This window comes from Aspergillus aculeatus, assembly GCF_001890905.1.
Source record: "Aspergillus aculeatus ATCC 16872 unplaced genomic scaffold ASPACscaffold_1, whole genome shotgun sequence".
NCBI classification, from domain to species: Eukaryota; Fungi; Ascomycota; class Eurotiomycetes; order Eurotiales; family Aspergillaceae; genus Aspergillus; species Aspergillus aculeatus.
Genome location: NW_017962976.1, coordinates 465,313 through 485,401, shown reverse-complemented (window position 1 = coordinate 485,401; position 20,089 = coordinate 465,313). Strand labels below are relative to the sequence as shown.

At 51.2% G+C, this 20,089-nt stretch overlaps 4 protein-coding genes and 1 non-coding gene across 5 annotated transcripts; 2 read left to right on the top strand and 3 right to left on the bottom strand.

Annotated features, from left to right (window-relative positions):
- Positions 1 to 291: 291 nt before the first annotated feature.
- On the top strand, positions 292 to 406 carry ASPACDRAFT_t39. The gene has a single exon. It is a non-coding gene; the product is annotated as a tRNA-Leu (tRNA).
- Positions 407 to 2,048: 1,642 nt separating this feature from the next.
- On the bottom strand, positions 2,049 to 2,866 carry ASPACDRAFT_74063 (uncharacterized protein). The gene has a single exon (XM_020204113.1). The coding sequence runs from the start codon at positions 2,528 to 2,530 to the stop codon at positions 2,315 to 2,317; it is 216 nt and encodes a 71-aa protein (XP_020060779.1). The 5' UTR covers positions 2,531 to 2,866; the 3' UTR covers positions 2,049 to 2,314.
- Positions 2,867 to 10,146: 7,280 nt separating this feature from the next.
- Positions 10,147 to 11,460, top strand: mdm12 (ERMES complex subunit MDM12; the record flags this gene model as incomplete). The annotated part of the gene is made up of 1 exon (XM_020202189.1): positions 10,147 to 11,460. The coding sequence occupies one exon, from the start codon at positions 10,147 to 10,149 to the stop codon at positions 11,458 to 11,460; it is 1,314 nt and encodes a 437-aa protein (XP_020060778.1).
- An 815-nt stretch (positions 11,461 to 12,275) lies between these two features.
- On the bottom strand, positions 12,276 to 13,856 carry ASPACDRAFT_74060 (putative BAP31 domain protein). The gene is made up of 4 exons (XM_020204112.1): positions 13,615 to 13,856; positions 13,327 to 13,461; positions 13,162 to 13,262; positions 12,276 to 13,095 (listed from the first exon to the last, which is right to left on the bottom strand). The coding sequence occupies exons 1-4, from the start codon at positions 13,633 to 13,635 to the stop codon at positions 12,714 to 12,716; spliced, it is 639 nt and encodes a 212-aa protein (XP_020060777.1). The 5' UTR covers positions 13,636 to 13,856; the 3' UTR covers positions 12,276 to 12,713.
- A 283-nt stretch (positions 13,857 to 14,139) lies between these two features.
- On the bottom strand, positions 14,140 to 16,451 carry dus3 (tRNA dihydrouridine synthase DUS3; the record flags this gene model as incomplete). The annotated part of the gene is made up of 3 exons (XM_020200374.1): positions 14,140 to 14,224; positions 14,293 to 16,212; positions 16,279 to 16,451. The coding sequence occupies 3 exons, from the start codon at positions 16,449 to 16,451 to the stop codon at positions 14,140 to 14,142; spliced, it is 2,178 nt and encodes a 725-aa protein (XP_020060776.1).
- Between the last annotated feature and the right edge of the window lie 3,638 nt (positions 16,452 to 20,089).

Here is a 20,089-nt window from a genome sequence, read left to right as displayed (position 1 = left end):
CCGGTATGTATAAGATTCTGGCAAGCTACTCCGTAGAATCCAACAATCCGCATTTGCTACTGACCTCACTGGGAGCCACACGTGTTTCCTACACACATGTGCACTTGAGAAATGTCTCTCAACTACCGGGCCCCAAATTTGAGCTAAGCCCGCTGACACCCCGCTGACAACCCGGGACGGGAGAAAGGATTGGCGAAGCAACCCAGTATTTATTACACTTTAAATAAATAGCCCAATCATCTTATGGTTATGCTTAATTTGGCAAAGCCGCGTCAGTGCTTCAACAATCTGGGCAAGATGGCCGAGTTGGTCCAAGGCGTCAGGTTAAGGTCACCTTAGCATTCAGCTTCTACAAAAGCTTCCTGATCATCGTTTGATGGCGTGGGTTCGAATCCCACTCTTGTCATTGTTTTTTTGCTCCCGTCGATACCGGGCCGACCGAGCCAGCAGTCCCGAATCTGATATTGGGGTGTGGAATCCGGAGTACCGATTGCTCGATCACCATTGTCCATGACGTTGAGCAATGAAAGAGGCATCCAACGCTATAATACTGGATAGCTACTGTCATCCTTCCTGATCCCGCGAAGGTAGCGCCTTGCCGATCGCGCCGATCACCTCATCAATCCTTCGTTAATCCACCTGGAATTTTTCCTCAATCGGGTTCCAGGTGAGCCGGCTGCCCAGCTTTTTGTCGGAGGTCTGGCACGCTCTTATCGATAAGTTCGGGGCACGATATTGTAAATGCTGACGCTGTTTCTATGTACAGTACTGTTTTTGAATCGGGTGCTGATCCGTCCTCAGCTCCTTCCGTCCGTCCGATAAGTCTTCCCATGCGAGAGGTATGACCGAAGGTGATGCTGATGACAATTCCGATGCTGCTCAATGCCCACGCATATCCGACGCACTCGGACCTTTCTCTCCCGAGACCCTATGGAGGAGGAAGGGTTGAGTCATGAGCGATGGTTCTTGGGCATTCTCCAATACCTGTCTGACACGGATAGCCAATGCGACAGAAGGGTGCAGGCGTGGTTGGTGGAGAAACTCTCTTTGCCTGTCTCTTGTCTGCTCATCCGTCTGGATGTTTCCTTTCTTCTTCGTTCTTTTACTGTACCCGCGGTCCGTTCACACCGAAAACCGTCGCCGATTGGGATTTCGGTGCCTCTGCCTTATCGGCAGTTAGGCTCAAGGTTCTACCCAGCTACCATCAGCTACTAGTTAGCTAGCTTTCCCATTTGCATTAGATGCAGGCGTGGAGGGTAGCCTTTGCTGCCCCCCCCCCCCGGCTGCAGCCGCGTCGAACCGAGAAGGCTTGTGCAGCTGATGGTGGGGTTGGAAGCGAAGTGGCTGTAGGATACGGGGGTCATGGATGCTGGCCGGGCATTGCAATTGGGTTTTGGATGGGTGGATGGATGGATAGATGCAAGCTGGATGTGAGCTGGATGTGTGGTGGGGTGATGCAGTTCGTACTCCCCTCCATTTATTTTTCTTTCCTGGTTCACCTGGTCGAGATGAGTGAAGTCTAAGTACTCCGTAAAGAGGGAATGTTCACGGAGTAGACACATCTCATCTCCGCACTCATCTCATGACCTTACGCTCCAGACTGTCCAAAGGGTACGGTTGAGATGGTGACGCCGTGGCCGGATTTGGAACTAGATCGGAGATTCAAAGCCTAGAGTCTAGAATTTTGGACAGCAATAAGAGCAAGCCACCAATGTCCTATTCATCTGCTGCTTAAGTTACAATCCAACCACGTCAAGAGACACATGCGTCTTATCGATGCATCCCCCCCCCCCGGGGCCCCTTTCATCCGAGCTCTACTCATTGACCATCCGACTTATCTATTGCCATCTTGCCTTGGCTATGAAACATCTACTGCAGTTCTGTATTTCCTATCGCACTGCCGTTGTCCTTGGCATCCATCTTGGATAGACAGTACTTGCTTGGCAGGTATTTGTTTTTTTCGGTCCTTTTGAGATCAACCCCCCCCTTCTTTTTTACTTCCCTTAAATCCTAGTAAACACGGTCGAGCAGGAATTAGATGTAAATATGATATCATTGGTGTGTATTTGATCTTCCAAAACAAAGTAGTGACGGACATAAATCGATTGACCCGAAAACACCGACAATAAAGAAAGAGGAAAAAAGTAAGTACTGTAGCATGATGGCGAGGCCGTCCTTTCACCCCACCCTTCTCCCTCCCATCAAATAAGGAACCTCTGGGTTACATCCTTGTCAGAGGCGGCGATTCGTGTCCAGCGCGACTCGTTTGATATGATGAAGGGGCTAAAGCACACGTAACCGAGCCCGCACTTTCTCAAGCGAGAGGGGCACTGTTGGAGCCATCGTGTCCTAGATAGAGGAAGCCACTGGGAAGGCGGGTGATGCCCGGACGACGCGACGAGTCGTTGCTGGTCGTGGAGGACTGGCTGCTGGAGCGCTCACGAGGGTGTTGGGCCGTTGTAGCCGTGAGGGGGCCGTTGTGAATAGGAGCCAGAACGAGGAAGCGGGAGGAGGTAGTCTCCGTGTACATGTTGATGATGGATGATGGATGATGATGAGATTGGGGGCGTAAGGTGTTTCGATTTGAGGATGAATGGTGGTAGAGCTTTTGTGATAACGATACTAGACTATTTATCCAGAGACGATGTCTTGAAAGGGAGACAAAGCTAAGTAGAGACACCGAGAGACAGTAGATATTGAGTAGAGAGGAGAGAGTTCTGAAGTTTAGGAAAAAGCTTCTTCAGACTGGGTTTTGTGAGACCTTTTTATAGTATAGATGGGAAGGCGTGAAGGAGGGGGAGCTCGGAGCAAACATGTCGATCAAGCAGCAGATTTCCGACTAGCCCACCTGCCTGCATGATTGCAGCCTTTGGGCGCGATAACGACATTCCCACTCCTATCCGAGGGGGAGCCGGGGGCACGGTGGGTATGTGGGTGATGGTGGTGGTGGTGGTGGTGGTGGCAGACCATAGCTGATTCGTAATCCATCATGTTTGAAGAGAGAGCTTCACATGTGCCGACGATGCCAGTGGAGAGAGGGTGTGGTGTGGAGGTGTGGAGTTGTGGAATAGAATTAACCCATGGAGGGGCAGAAGAACGTCATCTCCATCTTTTCTCCCCTCCCCCTTCCTTGCCAATTCACTAGGGCCAAAGTTAAGACCCGTAAAGTCGAACACGCTGTCTCTGCCGAGAGTTCTGGTTGGACAAGCCGCGAGGATCGATGGAGATTATGGGCGTACACGAAGGGGGAAATGTTTCGCAAAAGGACAGCTCAGGGATCTCAGCCTCGGATGATCAGCAACCAAGACTGTAGATAGTGGACAGCCAAGACACTATCGAGGGTCCCGTGACAACATTCTGGTGACAAGAGGAGATTAGTAGATCAGTGGTTCGCAAGCCAAGAAGATAAAAAAATGACGATACTGACTGAGTAGGTGAGTAGGCGAAGGCAGGCGAAGATGTGGTCTTGCCCCCTTTGGGATTCTTTCAGACCACATGATCGACCCCTGCGTTGCTTCTGCTTCAGTCTTCTTCTTCTTCTTCTTCTTCTTCCAGTTCGCCTCGCCACCTTCTAGAAGCACTCGCTCACTCACACACGCACACATTACCTCTCCATTCATTCTCCGTCCACTCCACATTCTCCCATCGCCTCATCGATCGGGCTAGCATTCGGCAAGATAAGCGAGCTGTGATCCCGAGCACTATTTCCCATCCCTTGCCGGCAGTCGAAGGTTCCGCGGAGTTTCCCAAACCAGTTCGAAGAATGGAGGCCAAGCCATCATGTTGTCTTAGTTCTCCATTGAGACACTGCAACATTCCGTGGCCAGTCTTTTAGCCAGAGACACGATGGACAGATAGTAGTTCGATTGACCCCCCCACCCCTTTCAAAACATTGGAGGAGCAACCCTGGGAATTGAAATAGGACCAGCACCGCCCAGCTGCAGGGGCGCAGATGTGACGAAATCCAAAGGAATTGGCAGGCGGCTCAAGTAACAACCCCAACAGTCACGTGCTCCGAACCACCTGCGAGAATTGCGGCGATTGGGAGTAAGCTGAAGAGATGCAGCATCATATTTCAGAGAAAAATCAGTCAATTTCTCAGTCTGCCTTTCCAGTACGAACGTTCCTGAGGTCGGGAGCCAACGGCGGCTAGAGGAGGCCGTGCCCTCCACCCAAGGCCCATCGGCCGTCCCCGTTTTAGCGCCCCAAGGTCCTACGCCGTATCGCCTGAAGTGGCGCGGACCCTTGGCGGTTGAAAGCACAATAAGACATGCAGAGAATTCCCCTCAGAGCTGCTACTCTGCTCCTTGAGCTTCCAACGTACCTGCGACTGCTGTGCCGGCGCACACAAATGTCAGGTCTCAGCTCCAAGTATCAATTGTCTGGCCTAGCTGCTGGCTGTGGTGACAACACAAAATTGATAGGTGGAGGGTGTGTGGCACTGCTCAAATCCCCGGGTGCGCATTGATCGATCGACTGGCTTTGAATCACACCAACATCACGATTCAGACGGAGCTATGAAATGGATACGCTCAACGTAGACTCAAACCGCTCGTCGGCTCCTGTGCTAACCTACCATCGGCAGGCAGGTGGGAGAATCTTAATGATATTCCTCGCACACAGGAGAGGAAACAAGAAGTGAAAGAAAACGGTGAAATGCCCAGAGTCTCGCTTAGCCATTGATATCACCAACCGCGTCAAGGTCCTGGGTGTCATACATTGGTCGACTGGAAAGCAAGGGCCTTCAGTTCCCTGTGACGACAGAGTGGCTCATGCAGATTCATCGCATTAGCTTCCGCTACTTGTCCGCAGGATTCTCCGATATGCCTCGTGGATCTGTTAGATATTCGTGGTCTGAACGTGGGTCAGAAAGCGTGCCCAGGAACTGCGCCAACCCTTGACAGGAGCAGGTGGCTCATCGATCAACTATTACCACGCAGCCTTCCGGCCGAGCACCGTCCAAGTGCCCACCAAGACCGGCAGGTGGGGGATTACTGAACCTTGATATCGGTGCGATCATATTGGCTTGCTTCAATATGTCATCCTTGCTTCCCCTCTCCCCATCTCCCCCAGTTACCCAGGCCTTCCGAACACATGATAGACAGTGACCTGTGTTGTTGAACGCACTCTGTGGATGACAGGCTCCCCAGCCTGCAGCATGACGTGCGTCAGATGCTCCGTTTCGAGCTCTGCCCGAGTTGCGGCATGACCCCATACATATACAGAACTGTTGGACCGTTCACGCAAGCTGATTTGATCGTTGGTCTGGTTGGCCTTCCATCTGCATATGTGACCGACCTTCCCTGCTGCAGGAGTATCGTAATTGTGAAGATGATGTCAATATCCCTCGATGCAGCTGCGGAAGTTTAATATTCCCTACGACAAGGGTTTTCCAATAATTTCCGGCTTCATGCATGACCTTTGTTAGTCACATCCGTTCATTTCCTTCACTGGGAAAGATGCCACCCAGGCTGACCCAGGTGGCTGTTACCTCAAGAATAATCTGCATAACCGCCAATAATCGAGGGTATGGTAGTGGTGGTGTAGTCACTGGCAGAATCCAGAGAGTATCAATTGCAGGCCGGCTCTACGAGTGGATTGCGGATGTGATGTAGACCGAATCGCCAACTGTTTACGGCACAGACTCTCATCTGATCCAGAAAGAGCGTCACTCAATGACAAAGTGAGACCATGAAAGACACAATACACGAAAAGGGAAATCGAGCAAGACAGAGAAGAAGAAGTGAGAAGAAGGGAAAAAAGTAAAGGAACATGCATGCGTAGTTTAGTTACCCGTTCCTTGCTAACTAAACTTCTTCTTACTTCTTTTCTACCACACTTCTAGCGTCTCGACTTGTTTCTTTTTCTTATTTCTTATTTCTTTCATTGTTTTCAATTTTAATTTCCCCCTCTCGCATGATCAACTGAGAGTGTCATTGGAAATATTATTATTATTATTATATTGTTATTTTTATTTTTATTATTATTATTATTTCAGTTTTGATTTCTTTTGAAAGTTCGCAGCTTGAGTCAGTTGCTGGGCCATCTTGATCAGTTGGCGTAGAAAGGCTTGTTGCGGCACAGTCGACCGCAGTCATTCTTTATCACTTGGAGATTTTGGAAGTCTGCGTCCATCAGACCGCGAGATTCTTTATTTAAGGCCCTTCACAACCCGGCCAGATATTCAATTTCATCGGCAACATCAGCTTTCCTCTCAGCGACCCAAATCAGCACTTCCTCTGAGCTCTCAAGCCTCCTTCTCCACTCAATCTCGAAACCCATTTGAGCCCTCTGCCACTATCACAAGTCAATCTAGCTTGCTGTTCGTGCATTGCATCTTCTCCGCACACCATCTGCGTCTATTCCCATACCCAAACCACCATCCCCAACTCTCAATCAGTCAAGATGTGCTCCCAGTATTACCTCAAGTTCGACTGCGGCTGCACCGTTGCGGAGGGCGATGTGGTCTTCTGCGCAAAGCGAGGCACCTCGTGCACCGGAGTGCGAACGCAGATCCGGCGACGGGAGGGCTACAACTGCCCTGAGCATGGTGGCCCTTAGACCCGGACCCCGATTGTGAGTACTACCACTACCGAAGATCCACCTGCGCAAGATCCAAGATTACCGGATCCAGCCGTAGATACACAGAGCATACTTTGCAACTAACTGCATGGGTGGCGCAGGCAGACGCTGAGGGAAGCTTAAGGGAGGGAGCCTGGCCTGAGCTAGGTACCGGTTTTCTTGTCATCATCCTGCAGAATGACAAAAGTATTGGGGGCAAGAAGGAAAACAATTGCACACCCTGAGGACCGTCAACAACTCTCCATCTAAGCTCGAGCCACTCATGAAGAAGGCGGATGAGACAGAGATCTCTCCATCGAATCTCTTCCATTGGCGCAACCAAACACCGACATAAAAGCAGAGAAAACCCTCAAAAAAAGTTGAAAATCCACCAGAAAAAGCACACCAAGAAAACTCAGCCTCGACTCACGAGAAGATAGAAAGGGCGATTCAAAAAGGCGGAAATGGGGTGGTATAGCTGACCAGGTTTTTTGTTCTTTTGTTCTAATGTTCTTTTTCGCAGTTTGGGAGGTCATCGTTGTTTCGCTCATAATGCATTCGTCATCATTCTCATCGTGGCATATATATACACTGTTGACATTTTCTTACTTTGCTTTTTCCCCTGCCGTTTGCTTCTATGTTTTCTTGGCTGTCGCGTACCTCTTGTCGATCCATTGGGGGTGGGGAGTTAACTCAACCCCTCTCCTTGTTTTTTGATCTTGGATCTCATTTCTGTTTACACAATCTCGGAGGCACTCTTAGTTTGATCGCACACTGTTTTCATGAGCATATTTTCTTCTTCTCATTGTTGTTGTTGGCATTCTTGCACTTTCATTTCTGGCCTTAGAAAGAGGAACCACCATTATTTGCTTTGCCGCTCAGTCAGCTCTTCGCTTTAAAGCTTTGCATTGCAATTCACACTCCCCCCCAACATATTTCTATTCTGGTTTCAGATTTCGTCTTTCATAGCTTCCTCTGTCGTTGAAAATTTTAGCTAGTCGCTTACGGCTGAAGCCACGTCTTGTCAGACGACAAGCACAAGCACAAGCATCAGCATCAGCATAAATGATACACTCTTTTGATTCATAAACTGTTACTGTTTTGAGGAAATCATTTCCGGGATCCTCCCTACAAACCAACCTCGTTGCCTTCTGGATCCTCACTCCCCGAGGGAAATTGGAGAGAGAGGGAGAGAGACAAACGAACCATCGGATCGAGCTCGGATCTCGGATCTCGTATTGCCTAACCCACTCAGCTACTTGTCAATCACTTCATTTCCGTAGAACTTAGACCAAAGGGCGCAAGTTTCGTGATTATCATGATTTTCCCTTTGACGATTCTGAAAGGCATTGTGGTCACTGTGGCAAGTTGTTTCTCCATGCCTCCCTTTCCTTTATGCAACGAGGGGAAGAGAGGGGAGGAAAAGGAAAAGAGAAGGATGTGTGATGAAATAGCCGTGGTGCATTCCCATGGATAGCGGGCTGTCCCAACGCTGTGGGTAAATCCACTCTTGCTCAGGGTGTCTCCTTTGTTCGTCTGGTCTCAACCGTGGTTCGACCGGCAGTCACACACGTTCGGTGTTGGCCGGGTATTGGAGCCGCACTGGACAGGTGGAGTCTGACCCAAGCAAGTACTAGGTATGCAGTATGGATATCTTGTGGATATGATCACGAAATCACCCCTGTGACTATTTAATACTATAGTTAAGTAGCTTGCTTGCTTGCTTGGTGGAGGGGAGATTGACACGCCAGGTCATCGGATCATTTAAATTATCATTCGGTCTAACACGCGAGATGGAATAGAGGGTTTCCCGCAGCTACGTGTCCCAATCCTAAGGCTGGGAGCTTGGAAGCTTACAGCTAGCGGTGCTGCTGTTGAACATTCCAATGCACTATCTATTCTATTGTCGACGTGACACGTTAACAACTCCTGGTACTGATGTTCCTGTGATTTGACGGCGGGTTGTTGTAGAAGCCCTTCATACATGGAAAAGTAGGGATCGGCCGTGGCATTATTCTTGGGTAACGTGTGTGCGGATGTATGCAGGCTCATCATGGTCGGTCGTCCGTTCCCCCTGCGGACCCCCAAAGCCAAAGCCTTGACGTTGGAGTGCAAGGGTCCGTCGAGAGAGCTGCATTAGCACCGCATACGCCACTAATCACCTGATGGCGCTACCGGCAAATCACAGAAAGAAACTGGGGCACAGACCCAGGTGATGACTTTGATACCAAGTACCTTAGGTGTTGCCGACTGTAAACCTTGCAGGCAGCGGCGAAGCAAGAGGAATAAGGGGTGCCAGCAGTCTCGCGGAACTGTCCGTGGCACCTACCACGCGCAGGCAGGCGGGCAATCACCGCGCCTAGAAGTAATGACAAATAGAGAAGGGAGTGGACAATAGGAGTCTGGGTCTGGTATGCGCTAGGTTAGGACCGACTGTCTGCGCGCTGCCCAACGATCGACCTTGGCGTCATAAAGGCAATGGTATCTTCTCTGAACTCAACTTCTCGGAGACATGATTCAAAGGGTGCTGCTTCATATCTGCGACTTGGCTGGCAGGCCCCTCACTCACTGTGCTGGGTACAATAACGAGCCTCCCGATGGAGAAATGCAGCGTTACGTGGCGGCCTTGTGGGCGCTCAAATTGCGGCGTCTTGGTAGGCCATCATCTCGGAAAATAATGCGGAGAGATTCCGGCACAGAGATGGGCGCCACGAGGGAGAAATCAACCGGCTGTTGATCCCTGTTTGAGTCTCAGGACGAATAACCCTTGCGATTAAATCTAAGCTGTGGATAGGCATGCTTGTCTTTTCACTTGTGCCGCACCACTGCACAGTGCACCATCCTGGTCGTCCGTACCTCATACTGGGCATTCAAGAAGCTCTAAAAAGAGCCAATAGTAGGCATGATCGAGATGCGCCATTGTTGGGTCCGAGTTTGCTTAGGGTGGTGGGGAGATGTGATGGAGTCCGACCTTGTGGCCTCAGGGCGGCCGTGTCGCCAGAGCCGGACCATGGTAGCAATCCTGGTCCACCAGGATGTGCCAGCCAATGCGCACTGCTTGGGTAATGACCAGAACAGCGCCGCAGGACCAGTACTTCGGCCTAGGAGAAGGGAGAACCAGATTGCTGGGACAGTAAACCCAAAGCGGTGTGCCCACCGTCTGTGCCGGCTAACTTAGGGGTCATGACCTCTGCTGGTAGGAGTGTAGTTTGAGGGTCTCTTCCTCAACGTGGCATAGTCAAATAGACCCAGTAGCAGGGTGATGCCGAGAGTCTCTAGAATGAGGCATTGTTGAAATTTTATCGGAAGTATAGGATAACTTAGTTGTCGTTGATGATGTTGATGGAAGGCGGTCGGTCACATTGCCCTCAGAGCACGTGACAGCCACAGGATCGCCGAGAAACTGCCGAACGAGTTCCCTCCCGATCATCGATCGGCTTGACTCTTCCGACTTACTCGTACTGAGTACGTACTCCGTACTAGTCGCCGCACTTCCACCACCTCATCTCATCAGCTTAGTCCGCCCTTGCGTCGTACCTGCTCTGCATCTCTTTCCTTGTATAGAGACCGCTTTCCGCACATGTGATGTCCATTGAAGTTGACTGGGGCACAGCGACCTCGGGTCCGGACGGCGAGGCTCTGGCTGAGCGCATTCGCTCCTTCATCCATGACAAGTTCCAGCAGGTAGCTCTTCCGCGATTTATCCGATCCGTTCAGGTCCATTCGTTTGATTTCGGAACCATCCCACCGGAGCTCGAGATCAAAGACTTCTGTGAACCCTTCGCCGATTTCTATGAAGAGGATGAAGACGATGAAGCTTCCGACGTGTCTGAGGAGCTTGTCTCCGGACATGGCACTCAGTGGCATCGCACCGGCTCAGAGCTCAGCGAGCCGCCGTTCCGAGATGAAAACGTTATGCATCAACCGCTTCGCAATCCATTCGATGAGCGGTTTCAGCCATCCGCTCTGCGTTCCCCGATAGCTCTCGGTGACCATCTCAACCCGCACTTCCTTCCTCGCGCCGGCACTCCTGGTATTCCCGGAGGAACCTCAACACTGGGCTACCACCTGATGTCTTTGGGTGGCCTATCAGGAACACAGACGCCTCTGGCTGCGGTTGCCGGCGGAAACCCATTCGCTAACAGCTGGAATGATCCGAGCAGCATGGGCGCACGGGGCAGAGGGCCCCTGTCATCCTCACCCTTTGATGCAGTGCATTCGCAACATCCCGAAGCCGACCTAGACAGCAGCAATCCAGCCTCACGCCCATCGACATCAAGCACGCTCCCCTCGCACCCGGGTGGTTCTAACAACGGCGGTGGAGAAGCAGGAGCAGCAGCAGGTAGTAGCAGTCACATGGCACGCACACAGGAGAACGGGCATCTTGGCGACTCCGCATCGGCGGAACCTCTTCGGCTGCCTCGATTGCGAGAACGCCGGCCCGAAGATTTGCAGGTTCTGTGCCATGTCAAATATGGAGGGGACGTGCGCCTGTCGCTGACTGCGGAGATCCTTCTGGACTATCCTATGCCTAGTTTCGTGGGCTTGCCCCTGAAATTGAATGTCACTGGCATAACCTTCGATGGCGTCGCGGTAATCGCACACATCCGCAAGCGGGTGCATTTTTGTTTCCTATCCCCCGAGGATGCCGACGCGTTGATCGGATCCGATCAGCAAGATGCCGCAGGAGGGCAGGAAGACAAACCACGGGCTGAGCAAACCAAACGTCATGGAGGATTACTGGAGGAAATCCGGGTGGAAAGTGAAATTGGCCGCAAGGAGGATGGAAAGCAGGTCCTGAAGAACGTTGGCAAGGTCGAGCGGTTTGTTCTGGCGCAAGTGCGACGAATCTTCGAGGAGGAGTTTGTCTATCCGAGTTTCTGGACTTTCTTAGTATGAATGAGCTCAGATGCTCCCAGTTTTCACACGAAATCACACAACAGCAATGAGTGGTTTGAGATGTCGCTCTGCTGTTTACCGAGCTGGGTCTCGGCACACGCAGAGGGCAAGGCAGATGCAACATTAGCGATAGCTCGTGAAAAGGAACTCCCACAGAAGAAAAGCAATGAATAGGCTCTTACTGTCCTCCGATTGCTTGTCTGGTTGTTTTCAGCCACGACGCGTTTGATTTTCTCTTTTGCGTGTTGGGATCTTAGTGAGTATATTAGAGAAAGTGCACTGCGGCAGCGATGTGCAACTCCAACACCTCAGGCTTCGATTTCCCCTGAGAACATTGGTTGCTCTACAGCGGAAGTTTCCAGTGATTGACGTGAGAAACATCCCGTTATGGTGTGTCCTCGTCTGATACAAATGGATCATATACCCCATAGATTAGGCATTTCACCTTGCGCGAACGTGGCAACGATTACCTATCCCCACTTGATAGGTAAGTAACATAATACTAGAGAGAAAGATCCGTAGTGGTATGAGAGAAAGAAATATTCTTGGGCCTGGTCTGCTGACAACCTGATCTTCACTGAGATTTGGGGGCGAAATCGCAAGGAAGGACCACATATCTAGGGCAGTTGCAGAACCTTGAAGGAACAGAGGATGGTCAATGCAGGCCAAGCGCTACTTTCCCATCTAAATCAACCATTGTTATTGAACTCGTTCTCGTATAGTACTAGGTAGCACGTAGGACACGCGCTACCGCCAATAATTCGAGTTTGATCCTTTCTGAGATTTTACGCGTGGAAAAACTGATTCCAGAGAAAACAACCTTCAAATCCTCCTCAACCTCATTATAATTATCACAACACAGTCATATGCCCACTACACACATGGGGAACTCGTTTGCTTCGACACACGATGCTCACGACTGACCACTTAGCCAGGAACAATGATGATAGACCTTCGAAAAAGATAAAATGCCACTTCGCCCAGCCTTCACAGTTTGAATCTCCTTAATGTCGAAATCGAAGAAAAAGGAATCAGGCTAGGCTTCCCCCAGAGATGCAAAGGATGAGTATCAAGACGTCTCGCAGAGCAAAGCGCTTCCTAACTGCTTGTGTTCCCCGTCCTGCCCCTCATCTATCCCCACCTATCTTCCATCTCCCTGATTTTGACCTCCAATCTTCCGCAAATTTGCAACACACTCAACGGCAAGAAAGCATTGAGACGGGTGCACGTTGCGATTGCGCCTTGTCCTTCGCTTACAGATCCTTCTTGGGAGCGACATCCTTGTTGCCAGCGGAGACCTGGTCACCCAGCTTATGGTACTCAGCCGTGAGGCCCTCGCACTGCTTCTTCAGAGTCTCGATGTCACGATCCTTAGCCTCGAGCTCCTGCTTGAGACGGCCGATTTCGCCGACATCGCCGGCCTGCGCGAGCCGAGCGGAATCCTTGCCACCAGCGCGCTTGTCACCCTCCAGAAGCTTGACTCGGTCCTCCAGGCGAAGGACCTCAAGGATCATGGTGTAGGTGCGGTTGAGGATGAGAGACAGGAAGAGAGTGAAGCCGCACAGGTACATGTTGCGCTGCGAGTAGAACTTGCGGGCCTGGACTTCCATACGGTCTGTGCCAAGGGCGGCGGCTCTGGTTAAATAAGGATATTAGCTCGTCTGTTGTGAACTGACGAAGAGGCTTGAGCCTGATACATACCCCATAGGACCGCCCTCCTTGAAGGAAGCTAACTCTAACTGCACCCGATAGACGCGGTTGACGCTGTCAATGAAGAGGATGAGGATGAAGATGAATGTGATCTAAGTTTAGTCTTAGTTAAATCGCTCGCTACTGAGCGTGGTGTAAGGGCCAGGGCACACTTACCTTCAGCCCATATTGTAATTTGGCCACTATAGGACTTTCTGAGATAAAGGCAAAGAGCTTCCTCTTAACGGTGAATGGAAGAGGAATGATGAGGCCCATGAAGACCGCCATCTCGAACACCAAGAGGCAGAAGACCTATATACATCCAGTAAGCATTCGTCGTGGAAAAGCCGGTCTTGAGGTCTGGGAGGAGCGCCGCGCGCCGATGGCCAAGGGGCGGCAGGCTGCAGCATTATCCCGAGCTCATAGCATGTCCACGGGGAGTACGATCTGGGCAACAACACTTACAAGACTATAGTAGAGAGTCATTTTGTATAGGTTGATGAAACAGTTGCGCTGCTACTGATTGTGGTTAGATGTTGTGCCTGACGCTTCGTTCAAGCTTGATTGAGGGATGAAGGTGCGATAGGTAGCAAGGCAGGATAAACAAATGCTGTCGGAGCGACTTGATAGCGTAGAATCAAAGACAAAAAATTCCACAGATAGCCGGGATAAAGACCCCTGATATAATCACCAATTGACCGATGCTTGTGAAGAAGAGGAAGATTGTCTGTTCTGTGTACGGGGGATGAGGTGGTCTTTTTGCAGTTTCTGGTGAGGGACAGACGTCATCACCGCCCGGAGCTGAGACCCCGCACGTGACCAGCCCCGTTTGCTGGATAGGGCCGGTCCAAGTGCGTCATAGCTGGCCTAAAATACCCCCAAGTTTACCCTTAAGGTTTGAAACCGGCTAAGTCTGGATATGCCAGTGGTAGTATGTACAAGGTGTTCACATTTGTTCAAGCTTGGTCTAGGCGCAGCGCTACATGAAATCTAACCCTCCGCTTCGTCATATGAATTGGACTTGTGCTTGGGCTCGAACTTGAAGTCCTTGTGTGCAGGACCGAGGAACATTTCCCTATAGTGATAGGTTAGAATCATTTTAAGGTTACCACGAACCTGACAGCCAGCAATTGATGTACTTACGTGATCTTGATCCAATCCTTGTAGTTGTTACTCGCCATCAAGGTCTCCATGTCATCTCTGCCCCGGAAAGCCGGAGGTCTGTCGTTGATCTGGGGTGGGAGATATTCGAGCAGACCGAGAGGCACGTATCGCCGGGCAAAGCTCAGCCATTCCAGCAAGAAGCGTCTAGTCGTGCCAACACCATGCTCATCGGATCCCCAGGTCTCGAGACCATACTTGGCGAACTTCTCGATGTATGTAAGACGCTCGCTTGAGGACTTGTCAAGGTATTGGCCAGCCTGGATCTCCTCATAGAGCCAAGGCTTGATTAGAGCCCCGCGGCCAATCATGACAGTGTCGACGCCCGCATTGTTAATATGCTCATCGTAGTCAATGTGAGAGTAGCAGTCACCATTGCCGAGGAACCAGACTTTCCCACCGTTGGGTTGCGTGCGAGCATCGGGCTCCCGGATGGTGTCGGCAAGTTCGTCCTGCTTCTCATTCAGTCGCTTGATAAGAGCGGCGCATTCGGAGATATACTCCCAATTGGCCGATTTGGTGTACCGCTGCTGTCGGCTCCGCCCGTGAAGAGTGATAGCGGCCGCTCCCGCACCGCCGCCGCCAAACAGATGAGACTCGTAGCCTCCAAGCAGAAGGCGTTCGGTCAACTTCAAAGCATTGGGAGAGTTGTCTTTGGTACCCATACGAATTTTGACGGTGACGGGAATTTCGCCGGAAACGGTGTTCATGCCACGAATGATCTTCTCGAGCTTGGACGGATGCTCGAGAAGAGCAGAGCCCGCACCTTCACGGAAGACAAGGTCGATAGGGCAGCCGCAGTTCAGATCAATGAGACGTAGGTGAGGGGTCATTTGCGACAGGGCCTCTGTGGCCTTGAAAGCTTGCCAGGGCTTGTTAGCCGCAATCTGAGCGCCAAACTTCATATCCTTCGAGTTGTCGTAGTCCTGCACGATTTCCGGCCCAGGAAAAACCGTCGGGGGAGCAATTTCCGACTCGTGCGCCTTCATCAAAGCCCACTCTGACTTCTGCCCTTGGATCAATGGCAGGCTCATGGCCATCTCCGAATAAGTGAGCTGCGCGCCAAGCTCCACACAGAGTCTGCGGAAGGGCATGTTACCCTGTGTCGTCAAGGGAGCCAAGGCCGGGGTCTCGGGACCAAAATAGAGCCTGCGCTTCTCGGACGGAAGCAGAGGAGGCTCAACGTAGGCGGCGCGGTTGTCCTCCTGCTCTTCCTTGGTCCCATCCTCCACCTCGGTGGTCCCAACCCGATCGCGCTTGTGGAGATCCTTCTCGATGGCCCTGTTTGTCTTTTCCAACCAATTCGAATACGCCTCTGCCTTGGGGAGATGCTTCTTCTTCCGGGCCAGCGCAAGCTTATCGTCCATGGCGGCGATGTTCAACACGCCTTCTTCCGAAGCCTGGGGCACCAGCCGCTGCACCTTGTTCTTGCGGTCTTCATCTTCGATCAGAACCAGCTCTTTTCTCCCGTCCTCAGTCTCCCGCTCCCGAGAGTGCGAGCCCACGAACCGACACTTCCAGCCGGAGAAGCACTTTCCATGAGTATCCCATACCGGACAAACGCCGTTCATGGTGTTCAGATCCTCCCGCTTATGCTCTTTGAGGTAGATGCGCAGGTCGTGCTCGAATCGACATTTCTCGCCGAAGCTGCACTCGGCGGGAGAGAACTCGGGCTGGAACATGCGGCTCGGGCAGAGACCCTTTGCATCCTCTGACCGGCCAAAGGTCCGGTTAGTGTTCTGACCGGTCTTCTTCTTGTTCTTCTTCTGCTGGTACTGGTGGGCCTTCATTTCGGTGTTGTTGTTGCTGTTGCGGCCATCGTGGTGGGCGGCCTCGGCGGCATCGTCCTGATTCTCTTGCTCGGCGGCGGGCTGGCTCTTGTCGGATCGCGGCAAAAGGTACCTGGATATGAAGGTCAGTGACCGTTGGGTGAATCGGCTGGAAAGTAAATTGCGGCGGGTCGCATACTCAGCCTTGATCGGAGCGACACCCTTGAGCCGCGGGTCGGCCTCAGCAGCTGCAGGTGCAGGTGCATTGGTACTCGGCGCATCGTCTAGCTTGACCTTCTTAGAGGGAGGCTCCTGAGTGGTGTCGGCAGCATCGTGCGAGTGCACTTGCTCCTGAATAGACGCTGGGTCCATGATGGTTGGGTATTCTGCACAAAGTGAGGGATAGTGAACAGTGGACACAAAAGTAGATCCCCGTGCCTGGAATTCTGGGGGTGTTGAACTCCGTCTCGAGCGCGGCCGATTCCAAAGGCGGCCGGGGAAAATCTCCATAATGCGGGCAGAAAAATTGAAGAGCCCACTTTGCAGTGTTTGCATCGCACGTTGTTGTTCCTATTGGCTCAAACCCTGATAGCATATCCGATCAGGCACGTGAGGCAAAAACACAAAGAAAAAGATGCACGATGATACTACTACTAGATACACATGTATGTACATGTACATTAAATAGAAGGAGTAAGAAGCGCCTGTGGCGTGGAAGTTGTAGCTAGCATGCTATTATGGCCTCAGCTCAAGCGCGAGAGCGCAAGCGCACAGCTGCGATTTCAGCCAGCTGAGCACCGGCAGCATACGCATAAGCGGCACAGCTGTGTCTTCAGCCTTGAAGTACTGCTAACAGCCATAGTATAGACGGACTAACTTGTCAAAGATCTCGAAGCGCTGCATGATGTCAATCAAATACTTGCCACGCCTCGAACATAAGCGGTCGGGGAATTTCCTGACCTTTGTCTATGCTGCATCGTGCCAAGCTTGTGTAGCGAACCGCTGGGAATCAAGAAGTCGCCACCAAGAACATCAGGTCGAAGAGTCTCAACTCATTCTACAAATGTATTGTGATGTAGAAAAGATACGGCGAAACACTCAGCCAAGCATGATGTTGCTGCATGTATCTGTTCTGATGGTACCTTTTCGCCCTCCGCTTCAGTCATGATCTATCACCGAACATCCAAAGCTCATAACTATCGACATCATATGCATTTGCCCCGATGATACAACATCTGCACGAAGACAGAAAAGGACACACTAAAGCAAGGTACCTATCTAGTCCTAGACTTACGAGTATTAGCATGACAAACTAACCTGAAAGCAGTCTAGATCTTGCAGCAAAATCACTCCCTTCGATGAATCCGATCTCTCCATTTCTCGAACGCATCGCACATGCCGAACGAACTACAGAACTTATCCGAGATTCGACCCTGATCGACTCAGTTGAGCGGCGAGCATATCTCCAGCTCAACTCGGCCCGGCTCAGCCTAGGCCACATCTACGTAGTTGCTAGAATTCAGTTCATTTTGACACAATTGTTCTTTCCTCGCTCCGAGGTCGTTAAAGCCCACCAGCGAAGTAGAAGGGGGAAGGGGGAGGAGGGGGAAAAAAACCAAAAATACACGGTTCCGCTTGGCGAAGGGGGATCCACCGAGCTCAAACCTACGATTCGCTTGTCACATTTTCGGGTCGTTTTCTAGAAGAACTCAATTATAGGGTCGATGGTCACTTAGCCGAGCTGCGAAAGTATGGTATTCTACTCCGTGGTCTGTACCATGGCGCAAGGCCAAAAGGGGGGGGGGGGGAGGGGGGGGGAAAGGCGAATTAATAACAGATGTATAGAGATGGACACTGGATCGTCATATCTAGAGATATAGGAATGACAGATCGGCTGTCTAATGTGGTCTGTCAGGATCTTTGCATCCGGAGTACCGGTATTACATGTTAGAGATTAAGGACACGGGAAAATGGAAGATAAAAGGTCACCATTCGAGCCGCTACCCATGTGTAGAAGTCGACAAAGCGCAATATCTCTCACACAGAGATCAGATTCTCTCCGATCAGACAGACAGAAGAGAACATTGAACTACAGGCACATGATCAGGCTCACGGAATGTGACGATGTTAAGTGGCAAAAAGTCCACAGTCACAAACCCTCGAGGGAACACTCCAATAATGAGAATTCGTTGCCACTAATTTCCGGCCATGAGAATCTAGTTAAGTTGTCCTTTTCTCTCTTGGCGAGGAATAGTTGATCGGTCAAGATGCGCATATCGTGCAATAGTGAGAACAGAGCACGCCTGGGTTTGGCTGATTCCCAAGGACTCAGGGTGTACAGTACATGGAGTACATGGAGTACATGGAGGTATGCTGTGTAGTACGAGTAGATCTGGCTTGCCAAAAGTACCTTTTTCTTGGTGCGTGAATCCGGAGTACGTGTCTCAGCGAACCCGGCGATCTGATCTGTCCACATGAGCCTTTCCCCGTGCATGATACATTTGGCTACATACTTCTCTAGCCAGGGGCAAGTCTAGGGCTTGAATTATTGGCTATGGGAGCAGAAATGCGGGCCAGGTCGGGGTTGACTTCCAGCCATTCAGTAGATAAAATGGGGTGCAGTATTTAGATTGTACATCGTACTGGGTAAGTATATATGGAGAATGGATGAAGAGCTACCTCTCGTTGGGTTACGGTGGTAGGTTGCTGGGGCGGAAGGTGTGGTGCTGGATGGTTCATACTACCACATGGCGACTTGGTGCATAGACAACACCCGCCTGCAGGGTCGGTATTTGGTCTGTATCATTGCTGAGGTTCCTGTTTAGTTGTCATAGCATCTGGACTACAGTATCATGATTTACCGTCGTTGATCGATTACCTAGGCGACAACTTGGCAACTGTCTTGTGTGGTTTTTGAGACGTTGGCTGAAGCGGCTGATGCTCGCTCTCAGGAATTCCTTTCGCGAAAGCTGGCATTATGATAGATGTGGCCGTCCCATCAGGCATGATAGTCTCGGGCGAGAGAGGTTGAAAAGCCATCCCCAAGAGGTAGGTCAGTCGAGCTGCCCAGTGTGTACTGTACTATACTTAACCTACATATAGACTAACGCAGAGCGGTGGAATTTACCGCTAGCAGGGATGCTTCCATGATCTTTCTAGCGCCAAAGCCAAGAATCCGACTCAGGTCCCCTGGTCGTTCACCTGATCGCATGATCTTTGGAGATGTTGAGAGGACGGCTGGGGTAGCCGAATTACACTTTCGTCTATCTGGCTTGCGCAGGGATCGGCGCTCGGGGAAAAGGAGGTAGAATACCTCGTTTGCTACAACGTAAATTGAGGTACGTATCATGATCTAGTCTGACGGTCTAGGTAGAAAATCCGGCATATGAGAAGCTTCGACTGAAGGGTCAATCTGGGGCGTAGCAAGTGTTCGCTGTAGTCACCTGCGGTGTTGCATAGCAACAACACGGAATCGAGGCACATGGAGGTGGAGTACAATACGCCCGGGATGGCCTGGTCGGGATCCGGAGGACATGCAGGTGGCTGGAAGCACTTTTCTCTGCGTCAAAAAGAGCTTACTTGGAAGCTGCAAGTGAAGCCTGATGTGTCCTGTGGAGATGATGCGCGGTAAGGCAACTGATCTGTAATGACTAGAACCGCAACCATTACGTCGGGCTTGGTATTCATGAATAGGTCATGTCCTGAGTAAGACATTAGTCCCATGCGTCTCCAGAACCTCCTGCAATTAACCGCGATCATTGCATACGGAACTCCTTGGCAGATCAATGAAGACATCATACCTACTGCTCACACTCGAGTATAATGAGTCCTCTGCCTCCGAGTTCCCAGCACATGATCGGATCTGATGGAGGCCCGGCAAGCTGGGCAATTAGCGCCCTAACGCTAGCAGTAGTGGTCTGTACAGCGACCGGCCACCGCTCCACTCGGCTGGAGAGTTGGACGCTTAGAATAATGGGAGTGAGAGTGAGAATCCGGACGGGCGTACAGAC